Source organism: Dipodomys spectabilis, unplaced genomic scaffold (assembly GCF_019054845.1).
Source record: "Dipodomys spectabilis isolate Male_0828 unplaced genomic scaffold, ASM1905484v1 ptg000178l, whole genome shotgun sequence".
Classification (NCBI taxonomy): domain Eukaryota; kingdom Metazoa; phylum Chordata; class Mammalia; order Rodentia; family Heteromyidae; genus Dipodomys; species Dipodomys spectabilis.
Genome location: NW_024870855.1, coordinates 6,138,280 through 6,161,511, shown reverse-complemented (window position 1 = coordinate 6,161,511; position 23,232 = coordinate 6,138,280). Strand labels below are relative to the sequence as shown.

The following is a 23,232-nucleotide window of genomic DNA, read 5'->3' as shown; positions in this document are numbered from 1 at the left end:
GTATTGAGGCTTGAACTCAGGGTTTTACTATTTATAAGCTCTCCAGCTACCCTTTAGCCACACTCTCAGCCTTTGTTTATACTTCCTGTTAACATTACATCCCTTGTTTTTTGGAAGGACTTTCATAAAATCTGGTGAAATCATGTCCTTCCCATTTTGTAGAATTTAAACTTTGTTGGAAGGGTGACTAGCTCCAATAATTCTAGCTACTGGAGAGGCAGAAACTAGGAGATTAGCTAGCCTGGGCAGATGTTCATCTGCTATCTTAGCTGCCTTTTTTTTTTTTTTTGCCCTCCCGGGGCTTGAACTCAAGGCCTGGGCACTGTCCCTGAGCTTCTTTTGCTCAAGGCTAGCACTCTACTACTCGAGCCACAGGGCTACTACCTCCAGCTTTTTCTTTTTGTGTAGTACTAAGGAATTGAACTCAGGGCTTCATGTATGCTAGACAAGCACTCTACTACTAAGCCACATTCCCAGCCCCTATTTTAGCTTCTGAGGAAGGCGTAAATACAAAGAATCGAAGTTCAGGGTATCCTGGGCATGAGCACAAGACCCCATTCAGAAAAATTACTAAAGCAAAAAGGCCTGGGGACACACCTGAAAGGGGGCAGATTGCATTTGCCTAGCAAGCAGAAGACCCTGTGTTAGATAGAACCCCAATGTTGCAAAACATCAACAACAACCATAACTGTATATAGCCTGGATGTGGTGGAACCTGCCTGTAATCTGAGCTACTCCCGGAAGCTTAGAGGATAACCTGGGTAAAGTCTGGAGAACAAAATAAAAGCAAAAGACTAGGGATGTGGCTCCAATTGTAGATAGCTTGCCTAGCAATTGTGAGGTCATGAGTTTAAGCCCCAGAACCTGAAAAGAAAAAATAAGGCTAAGTTTTCTAATACATTTTCAGTTAATGCCTTCAGTGATCTCATTCCCTTCTATCAAAACTTTTATCTTCAGAGGTATTTTTATTTCTCTGTGTGTTTACTTACTGTTAGGCTGGGAATGGAGACATGCCAAACCCTTTTCCTGTCTTCTCCACATCCTACTTTGAAATTTTATGTTTACTCATTTAGAAAAAGGTAATTTCTCTTCCTGTGTTACCATAGCACTTAGCATTATCTTTGTTACAGAGCTTTAGAAATCACATTTACTATTTCATTTAGTTGGCTGGCTACAGTGATGTTTCCCCCAACTAGATTGTAGGCTCCTTGAAGACACTTTCCAGTGCATTGTTTTACTACACAAATACCAGTTGCATCTCTAAACTTGGTTTACAGAATTGGGGAAGTAATTGCTTTAACTAAAAAGGAAGTAATTTAAGATTATCCCTCTTTTTGCTTCTGCTTTAATGGAATGAGTTACAAGTGCTGGTCATGTTAGCATGAGTAGAATTAAATCAGACCTATTTTTTATATTTATAGTTTTACTGATCAAAGTAATCTGTTTTTCTTGTGAATTTGAATTTATCTTTAAGGTAGAAATTTTCTGAACAGCTAGGCTTTAAATCCTAGCTACTCTGGAGGCTGGGATCTGAGGAGTGTGGTTCAGAGCTAGCTCGGTAAGAAAGTCCAAAAAAGACTGATCTCTAATTAATAAAGAGCAGAAAGTGGGGCTGTGGCTCAAACAGTAGAGTCCTAGCCTTGAGAAAGAAAAACCAAAAAACAACTGCTCACAGAGCACGAAGGTTCTGAGTTCAAGCCCCAGGGAAGGCACAAAAAAAAAAAAAAAAAGGAAAAAATTTCTGACTATACTATATCAGACTTTATTTTAAACTGTAGACATTGCTGAAAAATGTTAGTTGAAAATGAAGGTTGCTTATACTCACATGAATAATTCTGATCTTTTCCCTTCTGTACTTTTTCTTTTCTATTTTTTTGGGTACGGTCGTGGGGACTGAACTCTGGGCCTGGGTGCTGTCCCTCAGCTCTTCAGCTCAAGGCTAGCGCTCTACCACTTGAGCCACGGGTCACTTCTGGCTTTTTACTTTTTGCTTATGTGGTGCTGAGGAATCGAACCCAGGGCCTCAGGCATGCAAGGCAAGCGCTCTACCACTGAGCTAACTTCCCAGCTCCCCTACTGTACTTTTTCTATGGATCTCACTTTATTTTTTTGTGCTGGTTTTGGCTTTTGCTATTTTTGTTTTGGGTTGGCTTTGTTTCATACATAGAGATTTATAATCTTTTTTTTTTGGGTGGGGGAGATCCAGTTGTGGGGCCTGAACTCTGGGCCTGGGTGCTGTCCCTCAGCTCTTCAGCTCAAGGCTAGCGCTCTACTACTTGAGCCACAGTGCCACTTCCGGCTTTTTATCTTTTTGCTTATGTGGTGCTGAGGAATTGAACCCAGGGCCTCAGGCATGCAAGGCAAGCACTCTACCACTGAGCCACCTTCCCAGCCTGAAATTTATAATCTTTGAAGTAGGAATTGGTAGCAGAAAAATCTAAAAATAAAAAGCAAGTTAGACTCAGAAGTATAGGTGCCATCAGTGCTTTTTGTTCCTTTGTTTCTGTATGTAAATTGGCAAAGGGTTATTTTGTAACACATTTGGAAGGCAAAATGGATATTAGAGCACCAAATGTAGATGAAGATTGGAATATGCATAAAACAAAAATGAGAAGGGGAGCTAGAGGAACTGAAAGTGGTAGATAGGTTTATCAGTTTCCCTGATTTTCTGCATTTTAAGTTACATATGGGCCCTTTCACTAGGATATTTTTACACTAAATACATTTTGTCTAAGATTGTGTTAATAATTTTACCACTTGAATATATTTTTTTATATTCTTTATTATTTTTCATCTGTTAACAGATTTTCAGTTGGTATAGAGAAGTATGAGAGATTAAAAGTGACCTGGATCCAGTTACCTTGACATTTTGATGATGGTCTTTTAGATTGCTTACTTTTTTGGGGGGGGGCCGGGGGGGATCCGGTCATGGGGCCTGGGCGCTGTCCCTCAGCTCTTCAGCTCAAGGCTAGCACTCTACCACTTGAGCCACATCGCCACTTCCGGCTTTTTTTTTTCTGCTTATGTGGTGCTGAGGAATCGAACCCAGGGCCTCAAACTTGCAAGGCAAGAGCTCTACCACTGAGCCCCTACTTTTTAAAGTTAGCATATACTAATTATATAGATGGGTTTTACAGTGATATTTCTATATGTTTTCTAGATTTCTTTATGTACATGTGGGCAGGGAGAAGGTTGTGTCTACATGGAATCATGTACAGTGCTGTTTTGTACCTTCCACTATGTTCTCTTTGTTGGCTTTTAGTATTCTGTTGTATCAATAAATAGCATAGTTTGTTTGGCCAAATTCACTTGGATGAACTTTTGTTTTTCCTCTCTCCTGTGGTGCCAGTCCTGGGGGTTGAACTTTGGGCCTAGGCTCTGTACCTGAGCTTTTTTGCTCAGCTTTAGAAGGTTTTTACCACTTTGTATTACCTAATAGTGTGGAAGCACCTATTCTTTCCATTTTACCAACACTTGGAGTTTTCAGATATCTTTATTGTTTTTATTTACATTTCTATGATATCTAGTAAGGCTGAATACATTGTCATATGTTTGATTCTCTAATTTTTTGATTTTTTTTAATTTAGAGGAACTGTTTAGAGATACTTTGTGTTGTGTTAGGTATTTTCTTGAGTCTGTTTTGTGTCTTTTAACTCTTTGTAATGTCTTATTTTAGAAGGTTTTAGATTTGTGTGTGGGCATATGTGAATGTGTTTTGAGTGACAGTATTTCACAGTCATCCATTGTCAAAACTAAATATCTTCCCTCCCCAGTTCTCTCTCTCTGTATGTATGTATATGTATATGTATATATATATGTACGTATATGTATATGCCAGTGCTGAGCTTTGAACTCAGGGTCAGGGATCTGTCCCTTGTTTTTTTTTGGTCAGGCTGGTGCACTACCACTTCAGCCACAGCTCCACTTCAGGCTTTTTTGGTGGTTAAAGCCCTGCCTGGCATTTAAACTGTGATCCTCAGATCTCAGCCTCCTGAGTAGCTAGAATTATAGCTACCAGCCACCAGCACCCCTGCTTAGGTCTCCTTTCTTTTTCTTTTTTTACCGTTAAGGCTGAATCCTCTTTTAAAAAATTAGCTGATATTAGTTATTGGGGGGTGGATTTCATTGTTACACTTCCAGAAGTTCCAATTAATTCTACCCCCTCCACAACACCCTCCTGGCTTTTCCTGCTCCCCCAATGGAACATCCCCAACAGGTTTCTTTGTTTCATTTTCATAGTTACAAATAATCTATTTGGACTATATTCAATCTCCTTTATCCTCCCCACTAGCACTATCCCCCCCGTCAGGCCTCATACACCTACATGGTCTGTTTCTGTCCCCTCACCTCTTTTCTTGATTATAAACCTTTTTTTTTTTGACAGACTCTCACTAGCAGTCCAGGCTAGCCTGAAACTCACTATATATCCCAGCCTGTCCTCAAACTCAAGGGCTTTCTGCCTCAGCCTCCTGAGTACTTAGATTACAGTATTCTCCATCATGCCCAATCCCCAGTTTTTTGTTGTCTTTTTTTTTTTTAAGAGACAAGGTCTGTCTATGTAGACCAGACTGGCTTGAAACTCATCTTTCTCCCTCATCTTCCTGAGTGCCACCAAGCCAGGCCAAAATCTAGTCTTGAACCCATGGTCTGGGCAATGTCCCTTAGCTTTTTTTGCTCAAGGGTACCATGCTACCACTTGAGCTACACCTCCATTTCTATTGTTGTTGTTTTTGGTGGTTAACTGGTAATGAGTCTCATGGACTTCCCCAACCTGGCTGGCTTCAAACCTTGATCCTCAGCTCTCAGCCTCTAGACGTGAGCCACAGGTACCTGCTAAATCTAGTCTTTTTTAACAACTGTGTGTGTCTAACAGTGTGTCTGTCCTGGGGCTTGAACTCAGGCCCCTTATCAGATAATTTCTGTTAAATAGTAGTTCTTTATTGTTTATTTTGCTGTGCAGAAGGATTTTAGTTTGACTTATCCCTCCTCTCCCCCTTCTCATCTTCCCTCTCCCTCGTGTCCTCCCCCATACCTTTGGACTTCTTTTTCCTACTACATTTAAAGTTTCAGGCTCTTGTTTTAGTCTTTAATTCAGATTTTAGCTAGAGCTACTTAACGTCTAGGTATCATTCTTTTGTTTTTGTTTCTCTAGAGTGGATTAGTGGGATTGCTAAATTGTAAGTTGGATGTTGGACTTAGTAAAACGTAATATTCTTTTCCAAAATAGCTGTCCCATTTTAAATTTCAGTCAGCAGTCTACAAGCTATGTCCCATCTACATTAAAGTTTGCTTTTTGGTTATTCTTACTTGAGCCGTTACAGTGGAGATATAGTGGTATCTTGCAGTTTTATTTGAAGTTTCCAAATAATAATGAACTTCTTTCTATATACTTAACTTGTCCTTCATATCCCTTTCTTTGCCCTTCATATCTTTTAAGTGTTTCACTGTATTTTGTCCGTATTTTTAAAGGACAAGGTTGTCTCAAGAGTTCTGTATATATTGTGGATACAGATTTTTTTTTTTTTGTTGGTCATGGGGCTTGAACTCTGGGCTTGAACTTGAGCCACAGTGCCACTTCCGGTTTTCTGGTGGTTTATTGGAGATAAGAGTTTCACAGACTTTCTCCTGCCTGGGCTGGCTTTGAACTGTGATCCTCAGATCTCAGCCTCCTCAGTAGCTAGGATTACAGGCGTGAGCCACCAGCTCAGATAATATGTTTTACAAAATGCTTTCTTCCAGTCTGTTGCTGGCTTTCCTCAACAGTAATTCCTTTTTTTTTTTTTTTGGGTCCGGTAGTGGGGCCTGAACTCTGGGCCTGAGCGCTGTCCCTCAGCTCTTCAGCTCAAGGCTAGCGCTCTACCACTTGAGCCACAGCGCCACTTCCGGCTTTTTTCTTTTTGTTTATGTGGTGCTGAGGAATCGAACCCAGGGCCTCGAGCATGCAAGGCAAGTGCTCTACCACTGAGCCACCTTCCCAGCCCCTCAACAGTAATTTCTGAGAAGAAAAGTTTGAAATTTTTATAAATTACAACTTAGCCTGTTTTGTCTTTCTTCCTCCCTCCCTCCCTCCCTCCCTCCCTCCCTTCCTTCCTTCCTCTGGTCTTAGGGTTTGGACATTGCCGTTGAGCCTGTTTGTGCTCAAAACTAGCGTTCTACCACTTGAGCCACAGCAGCCACTCCCTGCCTTTTTAAAATAGTTTATGTAAATAAGAGCATCATAGGGACTTTTCTGCCTAGGCTGGCTTCATATTGTGATCCTTAGGTCTCTGCCTCTTAAGTAGCTAGAATTATAGGCATGAGACACTGGCTCTGGCAGCCATGCTTCTTTTTTTTTTTTCCTTTTTCTTTTTTTTTATTGTAAAGGTACTATACAGAGGGTTACAGTTACATGAGTGAGGTAATGAGTATACTTCCTCTTGAACATTGGCAGCCATGCTTCTTTAAAGTATGATTTATACTTTTGGTCCTGGGGTTTGAACTTGGAGCTTTAAGGTTGCTAGGCAAGCATTCATACCAATGAGCTATGTCTCCAACTCTGCTTTGGTGTAGTCAGATTATTCAGTGTCTTAATTTTTTTTTATTAGAAACACAGTAGTGGTATTAGGGACATTTCATTGTGATATTTCTACACATGCATACCAATGTATCCCAGTTTTATTCTCTCCAACTCTCTCCACTGCTTTTCCCTTGCCCTCTTCCTCACACAACCTCATCCAACTCTACTGTTCCATTTTTATACACTCAGACAGTTTGTTTACCCTTTTTGTTGTGTATTGATATATGTCCCTAACAGTGGTATGGCAGGTCATATAGGAGGTCTATTTTTAGTGTTTTGAGGATTCTTCATACTGATTTTCATAGTTGTTACCCTAGTTTATACTTCCTCCAATAGTGGATGAGTGCCCTTCACCCTTCCCCCCACCAAGTTTTTTTTTTTTTTTTTTTTTTCTGGTTGCTGGAGCTTAAACTCAGGGTCAGGGTGCTGTCCTTGTGCATTTTTGTTCAAGGCTAGTGTTCTGCTTTAGCCATAGCTCCACTTTAGCCATTACAGTGGAGATGTAGTGGTATCTTGCAGTTTTATTTGGTGGTTAGATATAAGAGTCTCACAGACTTCCTGCCTAGGCCTACTTTTCAAACCTCAGTCCTCAGATTTCAGCCTCCTGAGTAGTATTAGTCTTTTTCAGTACTTTGACATGTCCTACTTCTGAGTTCACACAGTTGGGTGAGAATTTACCTACCATTTTGTTTGCTTCAACCTTTTGATTTAGTCTCATGAGATTTCTTTTTTAAATCTTAGTGTATCGTAAATACGCAGCACAACACCTGATAGGTCATTTTTCTTGCTTTAAAAACAGATCTCAGGGCATAGTTCAATGAGGCATGCTTTTTTCTCAGTGGACTAGAACTTGTTTAAGCAAATCTATACAATATCAACCATGTGTTCTTTTTTTTTTCTTGTAATGTGGCATAGGAATATAAAGGAAGGGTACAGTTTTTAAAGACATACTTTCAGTTTTTTGAGTCCGGTTGTGGGGCCTGAACTCTGGGTCTGGGCGCTGTCCCTCAGCTCTTCAGCTCAAGGCTAGTGCTCTACCACTTGAGCCACAGTGCCACTTCCGGCTTTTTCCTTTTTGCTTATGTGGTACTGAGGAGTCGAACCCAGGGCCTTAGGCATGCAAGGCAAGCGCTCTACCACTGAGCTACCTTCCCAGCTCATACTTTCAGTTTTGTAATTTTTTTCTAGTGTATAAAATAATACCATTGAAATGCTAACAGTTAGTTTCTTTATTTTTTATTTTCATTGTAATTTTGTGGTGGTTGTTTTAGACAGGGTCTTACTAGATTGCACAGTCTGACTTCAAACACCTGGTGCCGGTATTCCATCTGCTTCAGTCTCCCAAGTAGGTGGGACTACATGCATGTACTACTGTGCCTGGCTACTAATTTACCTTTTTTTCTTTCTTCTTCTTAAAAAAAATTTTTTTTTTAAATTCTTGGTTGTGGGCCCTGAACTCTGGGCCTGGGCACTGTCCCTCAGCTCTTCAGCTCAAGGCTAGTGCTCTACCACTTCGAGCTAGAGCATCACTTTCGGTTTTCTGGTGGTTAATTGGAGATAAGAGTCTCATGGACTTTCCTGCCCGGGCATGCTTTTTGAACCTCGATCCTTGGATCTCAGCCTCCTGTGTAGCTAGAAGTACAGGTGTGAGCCACTGGCTCCCGGCTACTTTTTTTTTTTTGAGACAAGGTTTTACTGTGTAACTCAGTATGGCCTCAAATTTATAACCTTCCTGCCTTAGCTTTAAGCAGTGCTGAGATCCCATGCTCTCCTCTGGTTGTGTTCCTATTATTTAATCTTAAGAGTTTATACAATTAGATAAATAAGTTGCAAATAGTTTTTCATTATCTCAATTGTTAACACAAATGGAAAAAAATACAGCAGCGGGGCTGTCGGCTGCACTAGACATTGATGAAAATGAACTCAGCAACTCAAGGGCAGCAATAAGAGGGAGAGAATGAGGAAGAGGGAACAACTTACACTTAGCAAAAGGAAAGAAATGTACATGTCACCCGATTTGGAAGAAATAGCTGTAGTGTCAAATTTTGTACAGTCCATAAGCTTTATAGACCATGATAATGACAATGTGCCTCATGAATGTTAAAATGTGTGACTTTAACTGTCACTATCCCACAATACTGTGAAATGTGTGAAATTTATGTAATCACTTAATCTCAATAAAAAAATTTATTAAAAAAAGTTTGTATATGCCGGGTGCTGATGGCTCATGCCTATAATCCTAGCTACTCAGGAGGGTGAGATCTTTGGATCACAGTTCAAAGCCAGCCCGGGCAGGAAAGTTCATGAGACTCTTATCTCCAATTAACCACCAGAAAACTGGAAGTGGTGCTGTGGCTCAAATGGTAGAGCGCTCTCCTTGAGCTGAAAAGCTGAGGGACAGCGCCCAGGCCCAGAAAAAAAAATAGTGAGGGGGGGGGAGCATGCATGAGAGTGTGTGTGTGAGAGTTGTGGGGTTTGAACTATCCCTGAGCTATTTTGCTCAAGGCTAGCACTCTACTACTTTGAACCACATCTTCATTTTGGTTTTTAGTTGGTTAATTGGAGATAAGAGTCTTACGGACTTTCCTGCTGGGCTGCCTTTTGAACTGCAATCCTTACTTCTCAGCCTCTGGAGTAGCTGGAATTACAGATGTGAGGCATCAGCGTCTGGCTTATAGTTTTATTATTTTCTATTATTGTAGTGTTGGTATTCTTAGGAGGCTTTGCTGAATCCATGATTATAAAGACTCCTGTATTTTCTTCCAAAGGTTTTTATAGATTTAGCCCTACCTTATATTAGTGTTTGTGTATGGTGAGTAAAAAGGGCTGTGATTTTTTTTTTTCATATGTATATTCAGTTATCCTGTTCCTATTTATTGAAAAGACTCTTCCTTTTTTATTTTTTAGTTACTGAGTTCTAGGCATTTTTTTTATTTGTAATTGACTTAAGTCAGATTATGAATACAATCATTTTTTTGTGTGTGCCTATGTTAGGGCTAGAATTCAGGTCCTGTGCACTGTCCTTGAGCTTATTTTGCTCAAGGCTAGTGCTCTACCATTTCTGGCTTTATTTATTTATTTATTTTTGAGTAGTTTATTGTTGATAAGAATCTCAGCATTTTCCCTCCCAGGACTGGCTTTGAACTATGATCCTAAGATCTCAGCCCCCTGAGTAGCTAGGATTACAGGTGCCACTGATGCCCAGCTTCCTTAATTTTTCAATCCTAGTGCTCTACTACTTGAACCACAGCTCCACTTCTGGCTATTTGCTGGTTAATTGGAGATAAGACTCTTATGGACTTACCTGCTCATGCTAGTTTTGAACACGATTCTCAGATCTCAGCTAGGATTACAGGTGTGAGTTACTAGTGCCCAGCTAATGCATATTTTTGTTCATGATTATTATTGCTATTGTTAATATTATTCTTATATTTGGGGAGGGGTGCCAATCTTGGGGCTTGAACTCAGGGCCTGGGCTCTGTCACTGAGCTTTTGAGCTCAGGGCTAGCGCTTTAAAGTCACTTTGATCCACAGCTCCTTTGGCCTTTTGGAAACTAATTGGAGATCAGAGTTTCGTGGATATTAGGTAGTTGTACAAAGAGGTTTTAATGTAGAAAGTCAGGTTGTGAGTACAATGTATCTCCATTACTGTTATCCCTTCCATGTAATGACTGTATTGCTCACTCTTCTTTTTTCCATTTGTGTTCCCTCTTGCTGTTTCCCTTTCTCCGCCCAAAGACCCATGTTTTAGCTTCTTAGTAAATGCACTGTTCTTTATCCATGCTCAGGTGCCTGTAAGTATGCAGGTTTATTTATGGACTCTGTTTTGTTTAATTGATTTATGTCCATCCTTATGCCAAGACCTCACAGAGCTTCTGCCTGCCACTCCTACTTCTGCCAGAAATCATGTTTACTAGTCAGGCACATTTTTCAGGAGACATGGCCTCTTGCAGAGACTATGATGTATTTGAACGAATGGTATATCATGCTTCGTCTTCACAGGATTCTAACTAGCCTACTTAACAATGAGTGCTAGTCAATTGAGTTTGCAATTCTAGTTTTATTTTGACTTGTGTAAAAACTTCTTGAAGAAGTCTCTTAGAAACATAGAAAGGAGCCTGGCATGGGTGGCTCACGCCTGTAGTCCTAGCTACTCATTAGCCTGAGATCTGAGGATTGAGGTTTAAAGCCAGCCTGGGCAAGAAAGTCCATGAGACTCTTATCTCCAGTAAACCACTAGAAAACTGGAAGTGGCACTTTGGCTCACATGGTAGAGCGCTCTCCTTGAGCTAAGTAGTTTTCCTTCCTTTCTTCCCTCCCTCCTTCCTGCTCCCTCCCTCCTTTCTTTACTTTCTTTTTTCTTCTTTCTTTTTGTCTCTTATTTGCTGGTACTGGGGCTTGAACTCAGGTTCTTACTTAGTTTTTTAACTTGCAGCTGGCAATCTGCCACTTTAGCCACACCTTCATTTTCCAATATTTCATTTTTTTATGGTTTTTTAAAAATTTTATTTATTTATTTTTTTGGTCCGGTCGTGGGGCCTGAACTCTGGGCCTGGGCACTGTCCCTCAGCTCTTCAGCTCAAGGCTAGTGCTCTACCACTTGAGCCACAGCGCCACTTCTGGCTTTTTTCTTTTTGCTTATGTGGTGCTGAGGAATCGAACCCGGGGCCTTGAGCATGCAAGGCAAGCGCTCTACCACTGAGCCACCTTCCCAGCCCTTTTTTATGGTTTTTAAAAGCCAAGCGCCTAAACCCCAAGTTGTAGTTCAGACTATATAGTACTTGTGGCATATCTCTTTTGTGAGAATTATATTTACCTCTGTGCTTTTCCCTTCTGAGAAATTAGATAATAGTACTTAGTAAATTTTTATTCTGTTACAGTCAAATGAAGTAATATCAAGAACTTTCTTTCTTTCTTTCTTTTTTTTTTTTTTTTTTTTTGGTGCTAGTCTTGGGGCTTGAACTCAAAGCCTGTGCTGTCCTTGAGATTTTTTTTGCTCTAGGATAGCACCCTACTACTTGTGCCACGGCTCCATTTAAATTAACACTCCATTTAACAAGCAGGTACTTTCCTGTCTGGGCTGGCTTTGAACTGGGTAGCTAGGATTATAGGCATGAGCCATCAGTGCCAGCAAGAATTTTTTTAAGACTTAAATTTTTTGCTGTTTACTTTATTACTGCAAGTTAAGAATGGTCTTTTTTTTTTTTTTTTTAGTTTTAGTATATTTTCTGTTCGAAACTGTACATCCTGAGAATGTCTGATGTTTATGTGGGTACAGATATTATTATTCATGTGTTGACTGTGAATTTCTGTGTTTCTGAAATGAGATGGTTTCCTCAGAGATGGTTATTGTCTCATGGTAAGATGTTTCTCTCTCACTTTTTGTAAACAGCATTGCTTACTTGCTTCGTTTTGATTACAAGAGTTTTGAGGTGTAGAAACAGTAAATATGTAGGTCCGATTGCTACTGTTGTCAGTTGTATTTCCATATTGGATTTTTTTTTCTGAGCTGATCAAATGCCTTGTCAATGATTTTCCTCCCAGTTTTTTTTTTTTTTTTTTTATTTATTCTTACTGAAGCATATTTTCATTTAGCCCTGTCTTTGAGTGTTGGTTGGCCAGAGAAACAATAGTGGCAAAAACAAGGAGTTCAATAGAGAGGAAAAAAGAGTACACTATTAAGGAAAACTGTGCACGCTACATGGCTTAAGAGAAAGCCAGTCTATATATATTTGGATCCCGTCGTGGGGCCTGAACTCTGGGCCTGGGCACTGTCCCTCAGCTCTTCAGCTCAAGGCTAACGCTCTACCACTTGAGCCACAGCGCCACTTCTGGCTTTTTTCTTTTTGCTTATGTGGTGCTGAAAAATCGAACCCAGGGCCTCATGCATGCAAGGCAAGCGCTCTACCACTGAGCCACCTTCCCAGCCCTAGCCAGTCTATTTTTAAGAAAACTATTGCCACCAGATACTTTATAACATTTGTTTCTTTAAAGTAAAAAAAGGGCTATGTTATGATTTTGTTTGTTTTTTTGTTTTTTTTGGGTCCAGTCATGGGGCCTGAACTCTGGGCCTGGGCGCTGTCCCTCAGCTCTTCAGCTCAAGGCTAGCGCTCTACCACTTGAGCCACAGCGCCACTTCCGGCTTTTTTCTTTTTGCTTATATGGTGCTGAGGAATCGAATCCAGGGCCTCTGGCATGCAAGGCATGTGCTCTGTCATTGAGCCCAGCCCCCTTATGTTATGATTTTGAAATTAGATAAATTTCTATTTCATTTCAGAGACTCAAGTTGGTATTTTTTTTGTAAATTTCAGTCTGAACTTTTCTGATGACTAAACCTTAATTATTTTTTTACCAGACGGTCGGCCAAATCCCGAAGCAGAAGCCCATATTCATCTAGGCATTCAAGATCTCGTAGCAGGCACAGATTATCTAGATCCAGAAGTCGTCATTCTAGCATTTCTCCCAGTACATTGACTCTGAAGAGTAGCCTGGCAGCAGAATTGAACAAGAATAAAAAAGCAAGAGCTGCAGAGGCAGCAAGAGCTGCAGAGGCAGCAAAAGCTGCAGAAGCAGCGAAGGCTGCCGAGGCAGCTGCCAAGGCTGCCAAAGCTTCTACACCTACCAAGGGGAACGCAGAAACTGGTGCCAGCACATCACAAACCAACCATGTGAAGGATGTGAAGAAAGTTAAAGTTGAGCATGCACCTTCTCCCTCAAGTGGTGGAACTTTAAAAAATGACAAGGCAAAAACAAAACCACCTCTTCAGGTAACAAAGGTAGATAATAATTTGATTGTAGATAAAGCTACCAAGAAAACAGTTGTAGTTGGGAAGGAGAGTAAATCTGCTGCTACAAAGGAGGAACCAGTATCTCTTAAAGAGAAAACCAAACCACTTACACCAAGCATAGGAGCCAAGGAGAAGGAGCAACACGTGGCTTTAGTGACTTCTACATTACCACCATTACCTTTGCCTCCTATGCTGCCTGAAGATAAAGAAGCTGATAGGTAAGTGAAGACAAAATTGTTTCATTAACTACTTGAAGGGAAAATATCTGTTTGAAGTAAGAAATGATTTGATTTTTCCCTGCTTTGTTTTCCAAAAATTAGTAAAAAAATGCTTTAATTGAATGAATTTTCTTTGTTATACATATCTGAAGTAATTGTTTCTAACTGAGAAAATTACAGTTTATGCTGAGAAATGTAAGAAAAGTTTACTGTCATTGCCTTTGGATATGTATTTCATGATGAGTTGGTTGTAGAAATGCCAATATTCTCTTGCCATAGGTTTCCTTGGTGATACTTCAGCCAAGACATTTTATGAGAGTTTGCCCTAAGTGATAAAATTATTGCAAGCATATATTTATTTATGAGTTTTTTATATAATTTTATTGCTTTTAGTGGTTTTATTACCTAGTTACTTTTAGTCTTAACTCTTAACTTACTTTAGCTTATAACTAGGGAATACTTACATTATACAAGCCAATAAAAAGTATTTTTTTGATATGTTTAAATTTTTCTATTATGGGGCTGGGAAGGTGGCTCAGTGGTAGAGCGCTTGCCTTGCATGCCTGAGGCCCTGGGTTCGATTCCTCAGCACCACATAAGCAAAAAGAAAAAAACCGGGAGTGGTGCTGTGGCTCAAGTGGTAGAGCGCTAGCCTTGAGCTGAAGAGCTGAGGGATAGCGCCCAGGCCCAGAGTTCAGGCCCCACGACTGGACCCCCAAAAAAAAAATAAAAAATTTTTTTCTATTATGAATACTGGGGATGTAACTTTATTTTTTTAAAAAAGTTTTATGGTTAAGACGTTGTATGGAGGGGTTACAGTTACATGAGTAAGGCAATGAGTACATTACTTGTCGATCGTTGTTACCCTTTCCCTTCCTTGTTATTGTCCCACTATCCCTTCCCTCCCTCAGCTCCCACACTCCTATCCTTCCTTACCCCCCTTGCTGCCCGAAGTTCGATGTTCCTTTCCAATATACTGTCTAGTAGGTATCTTAGTTGCAATTGGTCATCCTGTGTCTTTGTTTCAGCGTTTTGTTATTTCTCTTCCTTGGGGATGTAACTTTATTTTGAAACATTTTTTTTTTCTTTATTTTTGTCCTCATGGGGCCTGAACTCTGGGCCTGAGCACTGTCCCTCGCTTTTCAGTTCAAGCCATAGTGCCACTTCTGGCTTTTTCTGCTTATGTGGTGCTGAGGAATTGAACCCAGGGCCTCATGCATGCAAGGCAAACACTCTACCACTGAGCCACCTTCCCAGCCTGAAACATTTTATTCTTAAAGGGACAAAGGTTATACTGTAAATTTACTGTAAAATGTATGCACCTAAATATTGACATGAACATAGGATTGACTATGGTATTGCATTATACCATTTAACCATTTTTATGAAAAAATTGGAGCTTTTTTCCTCCCTATTGTGGGCAATTTTCTAGGTTTTTTTTGGGAGGGGGGTCTTTGCCAATCTTGGGGGCTTGAACTCCTCAGAGCCCAGGAGCTCTCTTTCTGAGCTTTTTGTTCAAGGTTTGCTCTACCACTTGAGTCACACCTCCACTTCTGACTTTTTGGTGGCTGTTTGGAGGTTAGAGTCTCATGGATTTTCCTGACCAGGCTAGCTTATAACCATGATCCTCAGATTTCAGCCTCCTGAGTAGCTAGTAGGTATATTTAAAACATATATATGCTTAATTGACTTGTTTCATATCCACTGAGGTATTTTCTACAGTCAAAATGTTGGAAGAATCTGTCTAAAGTGATTGGGTGTTCCTAATTGAAATACTCCATGATGTTATCAGGATAAACTGTTCTCTAGGAGCATGAAGGTTCATAACAAAGTGAGTTGTAATTTTTGAGTAGTTCAGGAATAGGCTTTTTAGCAAGTAGAGGGCTTGCACTTAGTGAGCAGTAACGAGTTACTGGAAATCCAGATTCTGTGAGACAGGTGGTGGTTCTGAACTTTATTCTTTATATGTCCTTTAGGAATATGTTTTTCCTAGGAATGTTTTGGAGAATTAAGTGCATATCTTTGTGAATGCCTAAGGAGGACATTCTTTTTATATCTGTCGTTGTGTGTGTGTGTGTGCTGATTCTGGGCCTTGCACTCTTGCTTGGCTTTTTTTCTGCTCAAAGCTGGTGCTCTACCACTTGAGCCCACACCTCTACTTCTTGCTTCTGTCTTTATTTTTGTTTTAGGTGGTCTTGGGGCTTGAACCCAGAGCCTAGGGAGTGTTGCTGAGTGTTTTTTACTCAAGGCTAGCACTCTACCACTTAAGCCACAGCTCCAGTTCTGGCCTTTTGGTGGTTAATTGGATTAGTCTCATGGACTTTTCCTACCATCTGGCTTCCAACTGCTACCCTTAGATCTCAGCTTCCTGAATAGCTAGTATTACAGGTGTGAGCTATTGGCACCTAGTTAATTGGGGTGTTTTGTGTGACTTCTTGATTTTTGCAAATCTGTACTTCACTAGTTATTACTTGTTTATTTTATGATGTTAACCCCTTGTTTGATATATTTGTAAATGTTCAGTCATTTAGAAGAGTGGAAAGAATAAGAAAATCAATTCTGAACTCCATCTAGATTCAGCCAGTGTTTCTTTGTGTGAAAATGTTTGTGTACACTTTTGCTGAATACCATTTAGCCCTTGCAACATTAAATTTTTTTTTTCTTGCAGTTGTGGGGCTTGAACTCAGAGTCTAGGAGCTGTCTCTGAGGTCTTGTGCCCAATGCAGTACGTTTTATTCCACAGTGCCACTGTGGTTTTTAAATGTTTACTTGGAGATAATAGTCTCACGAAGACTTTTCTGCCCAGGCTGGCTTCGAACCACTATCTTCAGATCTCAGGGGCTGGGAAGGTGGCTCAGTGGTAGAGCGCTTGCCTTGCATGCATGAGGCCCTGGGTTCGATTCCTCAGCACCAAATAAGCAAAAAGAAAAAAGCCGGAAGTGGTGCTGTGGCTCAAGTGGTAGAGCGCTAGCCTTGAGCTGAAGAGCTGAGGGACAGCGCCCAGGCACAGAGTTCAGGCCCCAAGACCGGACCCAAAAAAAAAAAAAAAAAAAAATTTTTAAAAAAAATTGCAAAGCTTCAGATCTCAGCCTCCTGAGTACCTAGGACTACAAGGCTTGTGTCACCAGTGCCCGGAGACCCTTAACTTTTTTTTTTTGTCAGTTGTGGGACTTGAACTCTGGGCCTGGGCTATGTCCCTCAGCTCTTCAGCTCAAGGCTAGTGGTCTTATCACTAGAATCACAGTGCCACTTTCAGTTTTCAGATGGTTTATTGGAGATAAGAGTCTCATGGACTTTACTGCTTGGGTTATCTTTGAACTGAGATCTTCAGATATCAGCCTCTTGAGTAGCTAAGATTATAGGCGGGAGCGCTGAAATACTTAAATCATGTCAAAATAATAAGGTTAATTTTCCTTTTAATCCCAGTACTGTTAATGTATCTTAAGAAAATTAAGAAGAATTTACTAATATTTCTATTTGCAATTTTGTCCAGTCATTCCATGACTTTTTGAAGAATCCAGGTAAGTAGTCTTAGAGAATGCCTCACCTCTGAATTTGTCTGATTGTTTCTTCTTGGCGTTATTTAACTTGTTCTTTCTGACTTTTCCATTTTTCTCTGCAGCCTTAATCTATGGGGCTTTGGGTGGATTTAGAATTAAGTTGTTTTTTTTTTTTTTTGGTTGGTCGTGGGGCTTGAACTCTGGACCTGAGTGCTGTCCCTCAGCTCTTCAGCTCAAGGCTAGCGCTCTACCACTTGAGCTACAGTGCCACTTTTGGTTTTCTGGTGGTTTATTGGAGATGAGAGTCTCAAGGACTTTCCTGCCTGGGCTGGCTTTGAACAGTGATCCTCAGATCTCAGCCCCCTGAGTAGCTAGGATTATAGGCATGGGCCGCTGGCGCCCGGCTGGTTTTTGATAATATTTAGGAGTGATTTTTATTTGCCTTACACTGTCACTGCAAGAGGAAAAATAATGCCAGATCAATTAGTAGTTATGAAGTCATACCAGCCTTAAGATCTTTCCATATATAAAAGGTACTTTCTCATCAGGTTTTGGTTGCTCATGCCTATAATCTTAGTTACTGAGGAGGCTTGAGATCTGAGGATCATGGTTTGAAGCCAGTCTGGCAGGGGAAATTCATGAGATGCTTATCTCCAGTTAACCACCAAAAAGCCAGAAGTGGACTAAGGGCTATTCTTTTTTTTTTTTTTTTTTTTTGGGTCTGGTCGTGGGGCCTGAACTCTGGGTCTGGGCACTGTCCCTCAGCTCTTCAGCTCAAGGCTAGCACTCTACCACTTGAGCCACAGTGCCACTTCCAGCTTTTTTCTTTTTGCTTATGTGGTGCTGAGGAATCAAACCCAGGGCCTCATGCATGCAAGGCAAGCACTCTACCTCTGAGCCACCTTCCCAGCCCCTAAGGGCTATTCTTGGAAAAAAAAAAAAAAAAGAACAACAAAAAAACAAAACTCTGTGACTGTGCCCAGGCTCTAAGACTGGCACCAAAAAATAAAAATAAAAAAGGATACATTTTCTCCTTTGCAAGTAGAATAAGATGTGAGATAGTGTAGATTTGGAAGCTTTGAATTTTACCCCCAACAACATATCACCTAATGGTTTAGTACCCCTTAATGAGGCTTGTTTTAAGTTGGGGCAGCAAATGATGATTTTCTAATTTTGTGATTTTTCCAAACATTGGTAGTTAATAAAAGTAATGTAAATAAGATACTTTTCCCTGTTTAGTCATTCTAGTCTTTTGGATTTGTTTTTCTTTGTTACTATCAAATTATCAGAAATATTCAGTGAAGCTGATTAATTTGTCCTTTTCAGATGACCTCATTTGATTGTTAATGTTTCTTTGCTTCTCAACCAAATACCATATCTTAGGCTCACTTTGATTTCTCAGTTTATTTCTCCCCAAATTGTAATATATACTACGATCACACAATATATTTGTTGTCTTTTTAAGGGTCCTAATTGCATGCATAATGTTCCTTAATTTTTTTTTTCAATTAGTATGTTGTGCATCTTTATATCATGCTATTGACAGGCTCAAAATTCTTATCTATAGAAATGGATACATCATCCTTTCTACTATTAATAAATCCACAAATTTATAATTGTTTGTTGTAAACTATAATTTTTTTGTAGATGTAATTTTGAAGGTAGAGTACCTATAAAAGTGGGTGCATGTAAAATTTGATACAAAGTGCCAAATTGTATTGTAAGGCTATATTTAAGTTTATGTATATGAAATTATTTTTAATGGTCCTGGATTTTATTAATTTTGAGTTTTTGGCAACATCTAAAATATATAGTTGTTGAATTTGTATTTTTCTGATCATGCAGTACATTTGCTGATTGCTTTTTTCCAGTGATTTGCTTGTTGATTTTCTTGGCTGTTTTTTTTTCTTCTTGAGGTTGTTTCTCTTTATATTAATGTTTAATTCCTGTTATGTTAGAGACCTTAAGTTTTTTTTTTTTTCTTTTTTTTTTTTTTGGGTCCGGTCATGGGGCCTGAACTCTGGGCCTGGGCGCTGTCCCTCAGCTCTTCAGCTCAAGGCTAGCGCTCTACCACTTGAGCCACAATGCCACTTCCAGCTTTTTTCTTTTTGCTTATGTGGTGCTGAGGAATCGAACCCAGGGCCTCATGCATGCAAGGCAAGCACTCTACCACTGAGCCACCTTCCCAGCCCCAGAGACCTTAAGTTTTGTGTCTTAGAGTCCGTTGCTTTCTTCAACATTGCTTTATTTTTGCTGTATGCTTGGTTTCTTTTCTTTATATCTTTTTGGTTCTGGTACCAGGGCTTGAATTTAGGCCCTGGTGATGTCTCTTAATTTTTTTTGCTCAAGCCTGGTGCTATACCACTTGAACTACAACTCCACTTACACCTTTTTGCTGATTATGGACTTTACTTCCTGACCTGGCTTTGAACCTTGATCCTTAGATCTCACCTTCCTGAGTAGCTAGCATTTACAAGTATGAGTCACCAGAGCCCAGCCAGGATTTTTTTTTTCTTTTGTAGTCAAACCTATCATTCTTTTTCCTATAAAATCTCTAGGTTTATTTTATTTTTTTGTCAGTCATGTGGCTTGAACTCTGGGCCTGGGCACTGTCCCTCAGCATTTCAGCTCAAGGTTAGTGCTCTAACACTTTGAGCCACAGCACCACCTCTGGTTTTCTGATGGCTAATTGAAGATAAAAGTCCGGTGCACTTTCAAAAGTCTCATGCACTTTCCTACTTGGGCTGGCTTTGAAGTGGGATCCTCAGATCTCAGCCTTTTAAACAGCTAGGATTACAGGCATGAGCCACTTGGTGCCTGGCTCTCTAGGTTTTTATTTATTTATTTTTGTTTTTTGTTTTTTTTTTTTTGGGTCCGGTTGTGGGGCCTGAACTCTGGGCCTGGGTGCTGTCCCTCAGCTCCTCAGCTCAAGGCTAGCACTCTACCACTTGAGCCACAGCACCACTTCCGTTTTTTTTTTCTTTTTGCTTATGTGGTGCTGAGGAATCGAACCCAGGGCCTCAGGCATGCAAGGCAAGCGCTCTACCACTGAGCCACCTTCCCAGCCCCTCTCTAGGTTTTTAGAGCCTAAACACTTAAGATTTTTTTTTTCATAATTGTTTGTGCTTATGTGATACAAAGAGGAAGAGTGATCTACTGTGATCCCTCTCATACATTACTGTTTTTTTTTTTTTTTTGGGTCCGGTTGTGGGGCCTGAACTCTGGGCCTGGGCGCTGTCCCTCAGCCCTTCAGCTCAAGGCTAGCACTCTACCACTTGAGCCACAGTGCCACTTCCGGCTTTTTTCTTTTTGCTTATGCGGTGCTGAGGAATCGAACCCAGGGCCTCAGGCATGCAAGGCAAGTGCTCTACCACTGGGCCACCTTCCCAGCCCCTCTCTAGGTTTTTAGAGCCTAAACACTTAAGATTTTTTTTTTCACAATTGTTTGTGCTTATGTGATACAAAGAGGAAGAGTGATCTACTGTGATCCCCCTCTCATACATTACTGCTGTTTATTGAATTTCATTAATTTGAAATGCTATGTACATATGTGTAAATTCTCATATATACATCTGTGTGTCTGTATTTTCTCCTATAATGACATATTTTATTTCTTTACCAGTACTTTACTGTTTCAGTGCTGTTTTTTTTTTTTTTTTGGGTCAGTTGTAGGTATTGAACTCAGTGCCTGGGCACTGTCCCTGAGTTTTTTTTGCTCAAGGCTAGTGTGCTACCACTTTGAGCCATAGCTCTACTCCTGTGTTTTTGATGGTTCATTGGAGATAAGAGTCTCACAGACTTTTCTGCTGGGCTGGCTTTGAACCATGATCCTCAGATCTCCATGCCTAATGTTTTCTTAGATGTATGATATATTGAGTTTTGAATTCAAGTTTTTAAGAAAAGGGACAGGCAGATAATGTAGAAATGAAGAACTAGGAGTAAATTAATGATTGCTGGACAGCCCTGGTGTTGAGCTCAACTTTAATACTGCTATAGAAGAATTTAGAAGGCCTAGTTTTATGCAGCTTTTGCTCTTTTAAAAAAGAAGTCTTGGATTTGAATATTTATGCAAACGTCTAATTTAAAAATAATGACAATTGGGGCTGGGAGGGTGGCTCAGTGGTAGAGCGCTTGCCTTGCATGCATGAGGCCCTGGGTTGGATTCCTCAGCACCACATAAGCAAAAAGAAAAGAGCCGAAGTGGCGCTGTGGCTCAAGCGCTATCCTTGAGCTGAAGAGCTGAGGGACAGCACCCAGGCCCAGAGTTCAGGCCCCACAACCAGACCCCCTTCTCCTCCCCCCAAAAAAATGACAATTGTAGTGATTTTTACAAATCATTGGGTAGACTGAATAATAATGTATTCTTTCATTCTAACTCTGTGTGTGTGTGTGTGTGTGTGTGTGTGTGTGTGTGTGTGTGTGTGTGTGTGTGTGTGTGTGTGTACTGATACTTTAAAATATATTGAGCGTTTTACTTGACAAAGTAAATCATACTTTATTTCGAGGTTTCTTTGGTAAGTTGAAGTTAGGCTGTCATTGGGGCTTAAACTTGGCCTGTGTTTTCTAGGCAGATGATCTATCACCATGTATACTGGAGGCACACCTCCAGCAAAAATGTGTAGGTGTGTGTGTATGTGTATGTCTCCATGCCTCCATATCCTCTCCCTCCCTCTCCCCCTCCCCTTTCTCCCTTTCTCTCTTTCTCTCTTCCTCCCTCCCTCTCTCCCTTCCTCTCTTCCTCCTTTCCTCCTTTCCTTCTGTCTAGTCCTGGGGGTTTGAACTCAGTGTCTTGTATTTGGTAATCAGGAACTTTACCATTTGAATTACGTTCCTAGCCCTTCTTGGTAACTCTTTGCCATTATTTGTAGACAGATTTTATAATCAATCAGCTTTATCTATACTAAAAGAAATTTGAGTAGGTTTTGTTTGAGACTATTTTAAATGTAATAGAGTGGTTTGGAAACACAGTATTTTTAGTATTACAGTTTATCTCACAAAATTATGGTATTTTCCATTTGTTCAGATCTCAGTTGATGATTGTCAAATGTATTTGTTTTGTTGAGGCATTTTGTTATTTCTATAATGTATGGATACATTGAAGAACAGTGTTTTCTATTTGATTATTGCAGGTGTTCAATAAAAATGTAAATGTTTTTAGTTACATAATATTCTTGAAAAGTAATAGCTACAAATTCAAATGATACAGTTGAATAGAAGTAACCTTTTAAATTTCTACTCAGGAAGGCTAGTCTAAGGCAGAAAGTATCAAGATCTTGTCTCAAAAGCAAAATAGAAAACAACAGAGGGTGGGAGTAGAGTGTAACACACACACACACACACACACACACGACTTTAACACCAACAACCTCTTTCCTATTTAGTGCCAGTACTGGGGCTTGACCTCAGCGCCTTCTCATACTCATGTTTGGTGTTTTGCTCAATCAAGGCTGGCACACACACACACACACACGCACGCACGCACGCACGCACGCACGCACGCATGCTCACATGACTTTAAGACTAACAACCTCTTTCCTATTTAGTGCCAGTACTGGGGCTTGACCTCAGCGCCTCCTCATACTCATGTTTGGTGTTTTGCTCAATCAAGGCTGGCATGTTTTTTACCTGCCCTCCTTTCCCGATTTAGATTGAATCTTTAGACAAGACATTCGCACTAAAAACTTTTTTTTGTCAGTTGTGGGGCTTGAACTCTGGGCTTGGGTGCTGTCCCTGTGCTCTTCAGCTCAAGGCAAGCGCTCTACCTCTTGAGCCACAGCGCCACTTCTGGTTTTCGAGTGCTTTATTGGAGTTTAGAGTCTCATGGACTTTTCTGCCCGGGCTGGCTTTGAACCGAGATCCTCAGATCTCAGCCTCCTGAGTAGCTAGGATTACAGGCGTAAGCCACCGGGGGCTGTACTAAAAACTTTACACAAACTAGATACTACAAATTTCTCAGTAAGTTATTTAAACAGACACGTTTCCAAACAGTGTTCAAGTGGTAACAGTTCTAAAAATAAGGTTTTTATCCTTTTTCAAAGATAATTAAGCTAACTTTTATCTATCATGTTACTCTAAGAATCCATTTATATACTACTTTACCCTAATGCTTCTCTTAACTGACTTTGAAAACTGTAAACTACTCTCTGAAAGGAACTGTAGTATGTTTTTTG

At 40.3% G+C, this 23,232-nt stretch overlaps 1 protein-coding gene across 4 annotated transcripts in view; it reads left to right on the top strand.

The window, feature by feature from the left end:
* Positions 1–23,232, top strand: part of Cdk13 (cyclin dependent kinase 13) — a 108,368-nt gene that overhangs the window by 7,631 nt on the left and 77,505 nt on the right. For all 4 annotated transcript variants that reach the window (XM_042694972.1, XM_042694970.1, XM_042694971.1 and 1 more), the window contains exon 2: positions 12,912–13,562. In XM_042694972.1, the coding sequence (XP_042550906.1) occupies positions 12,912–13,562 (651 nt within the window). The remainder of the gene's footprint in view (positions 1–12,911; positions 13,563–23,232) is intronic.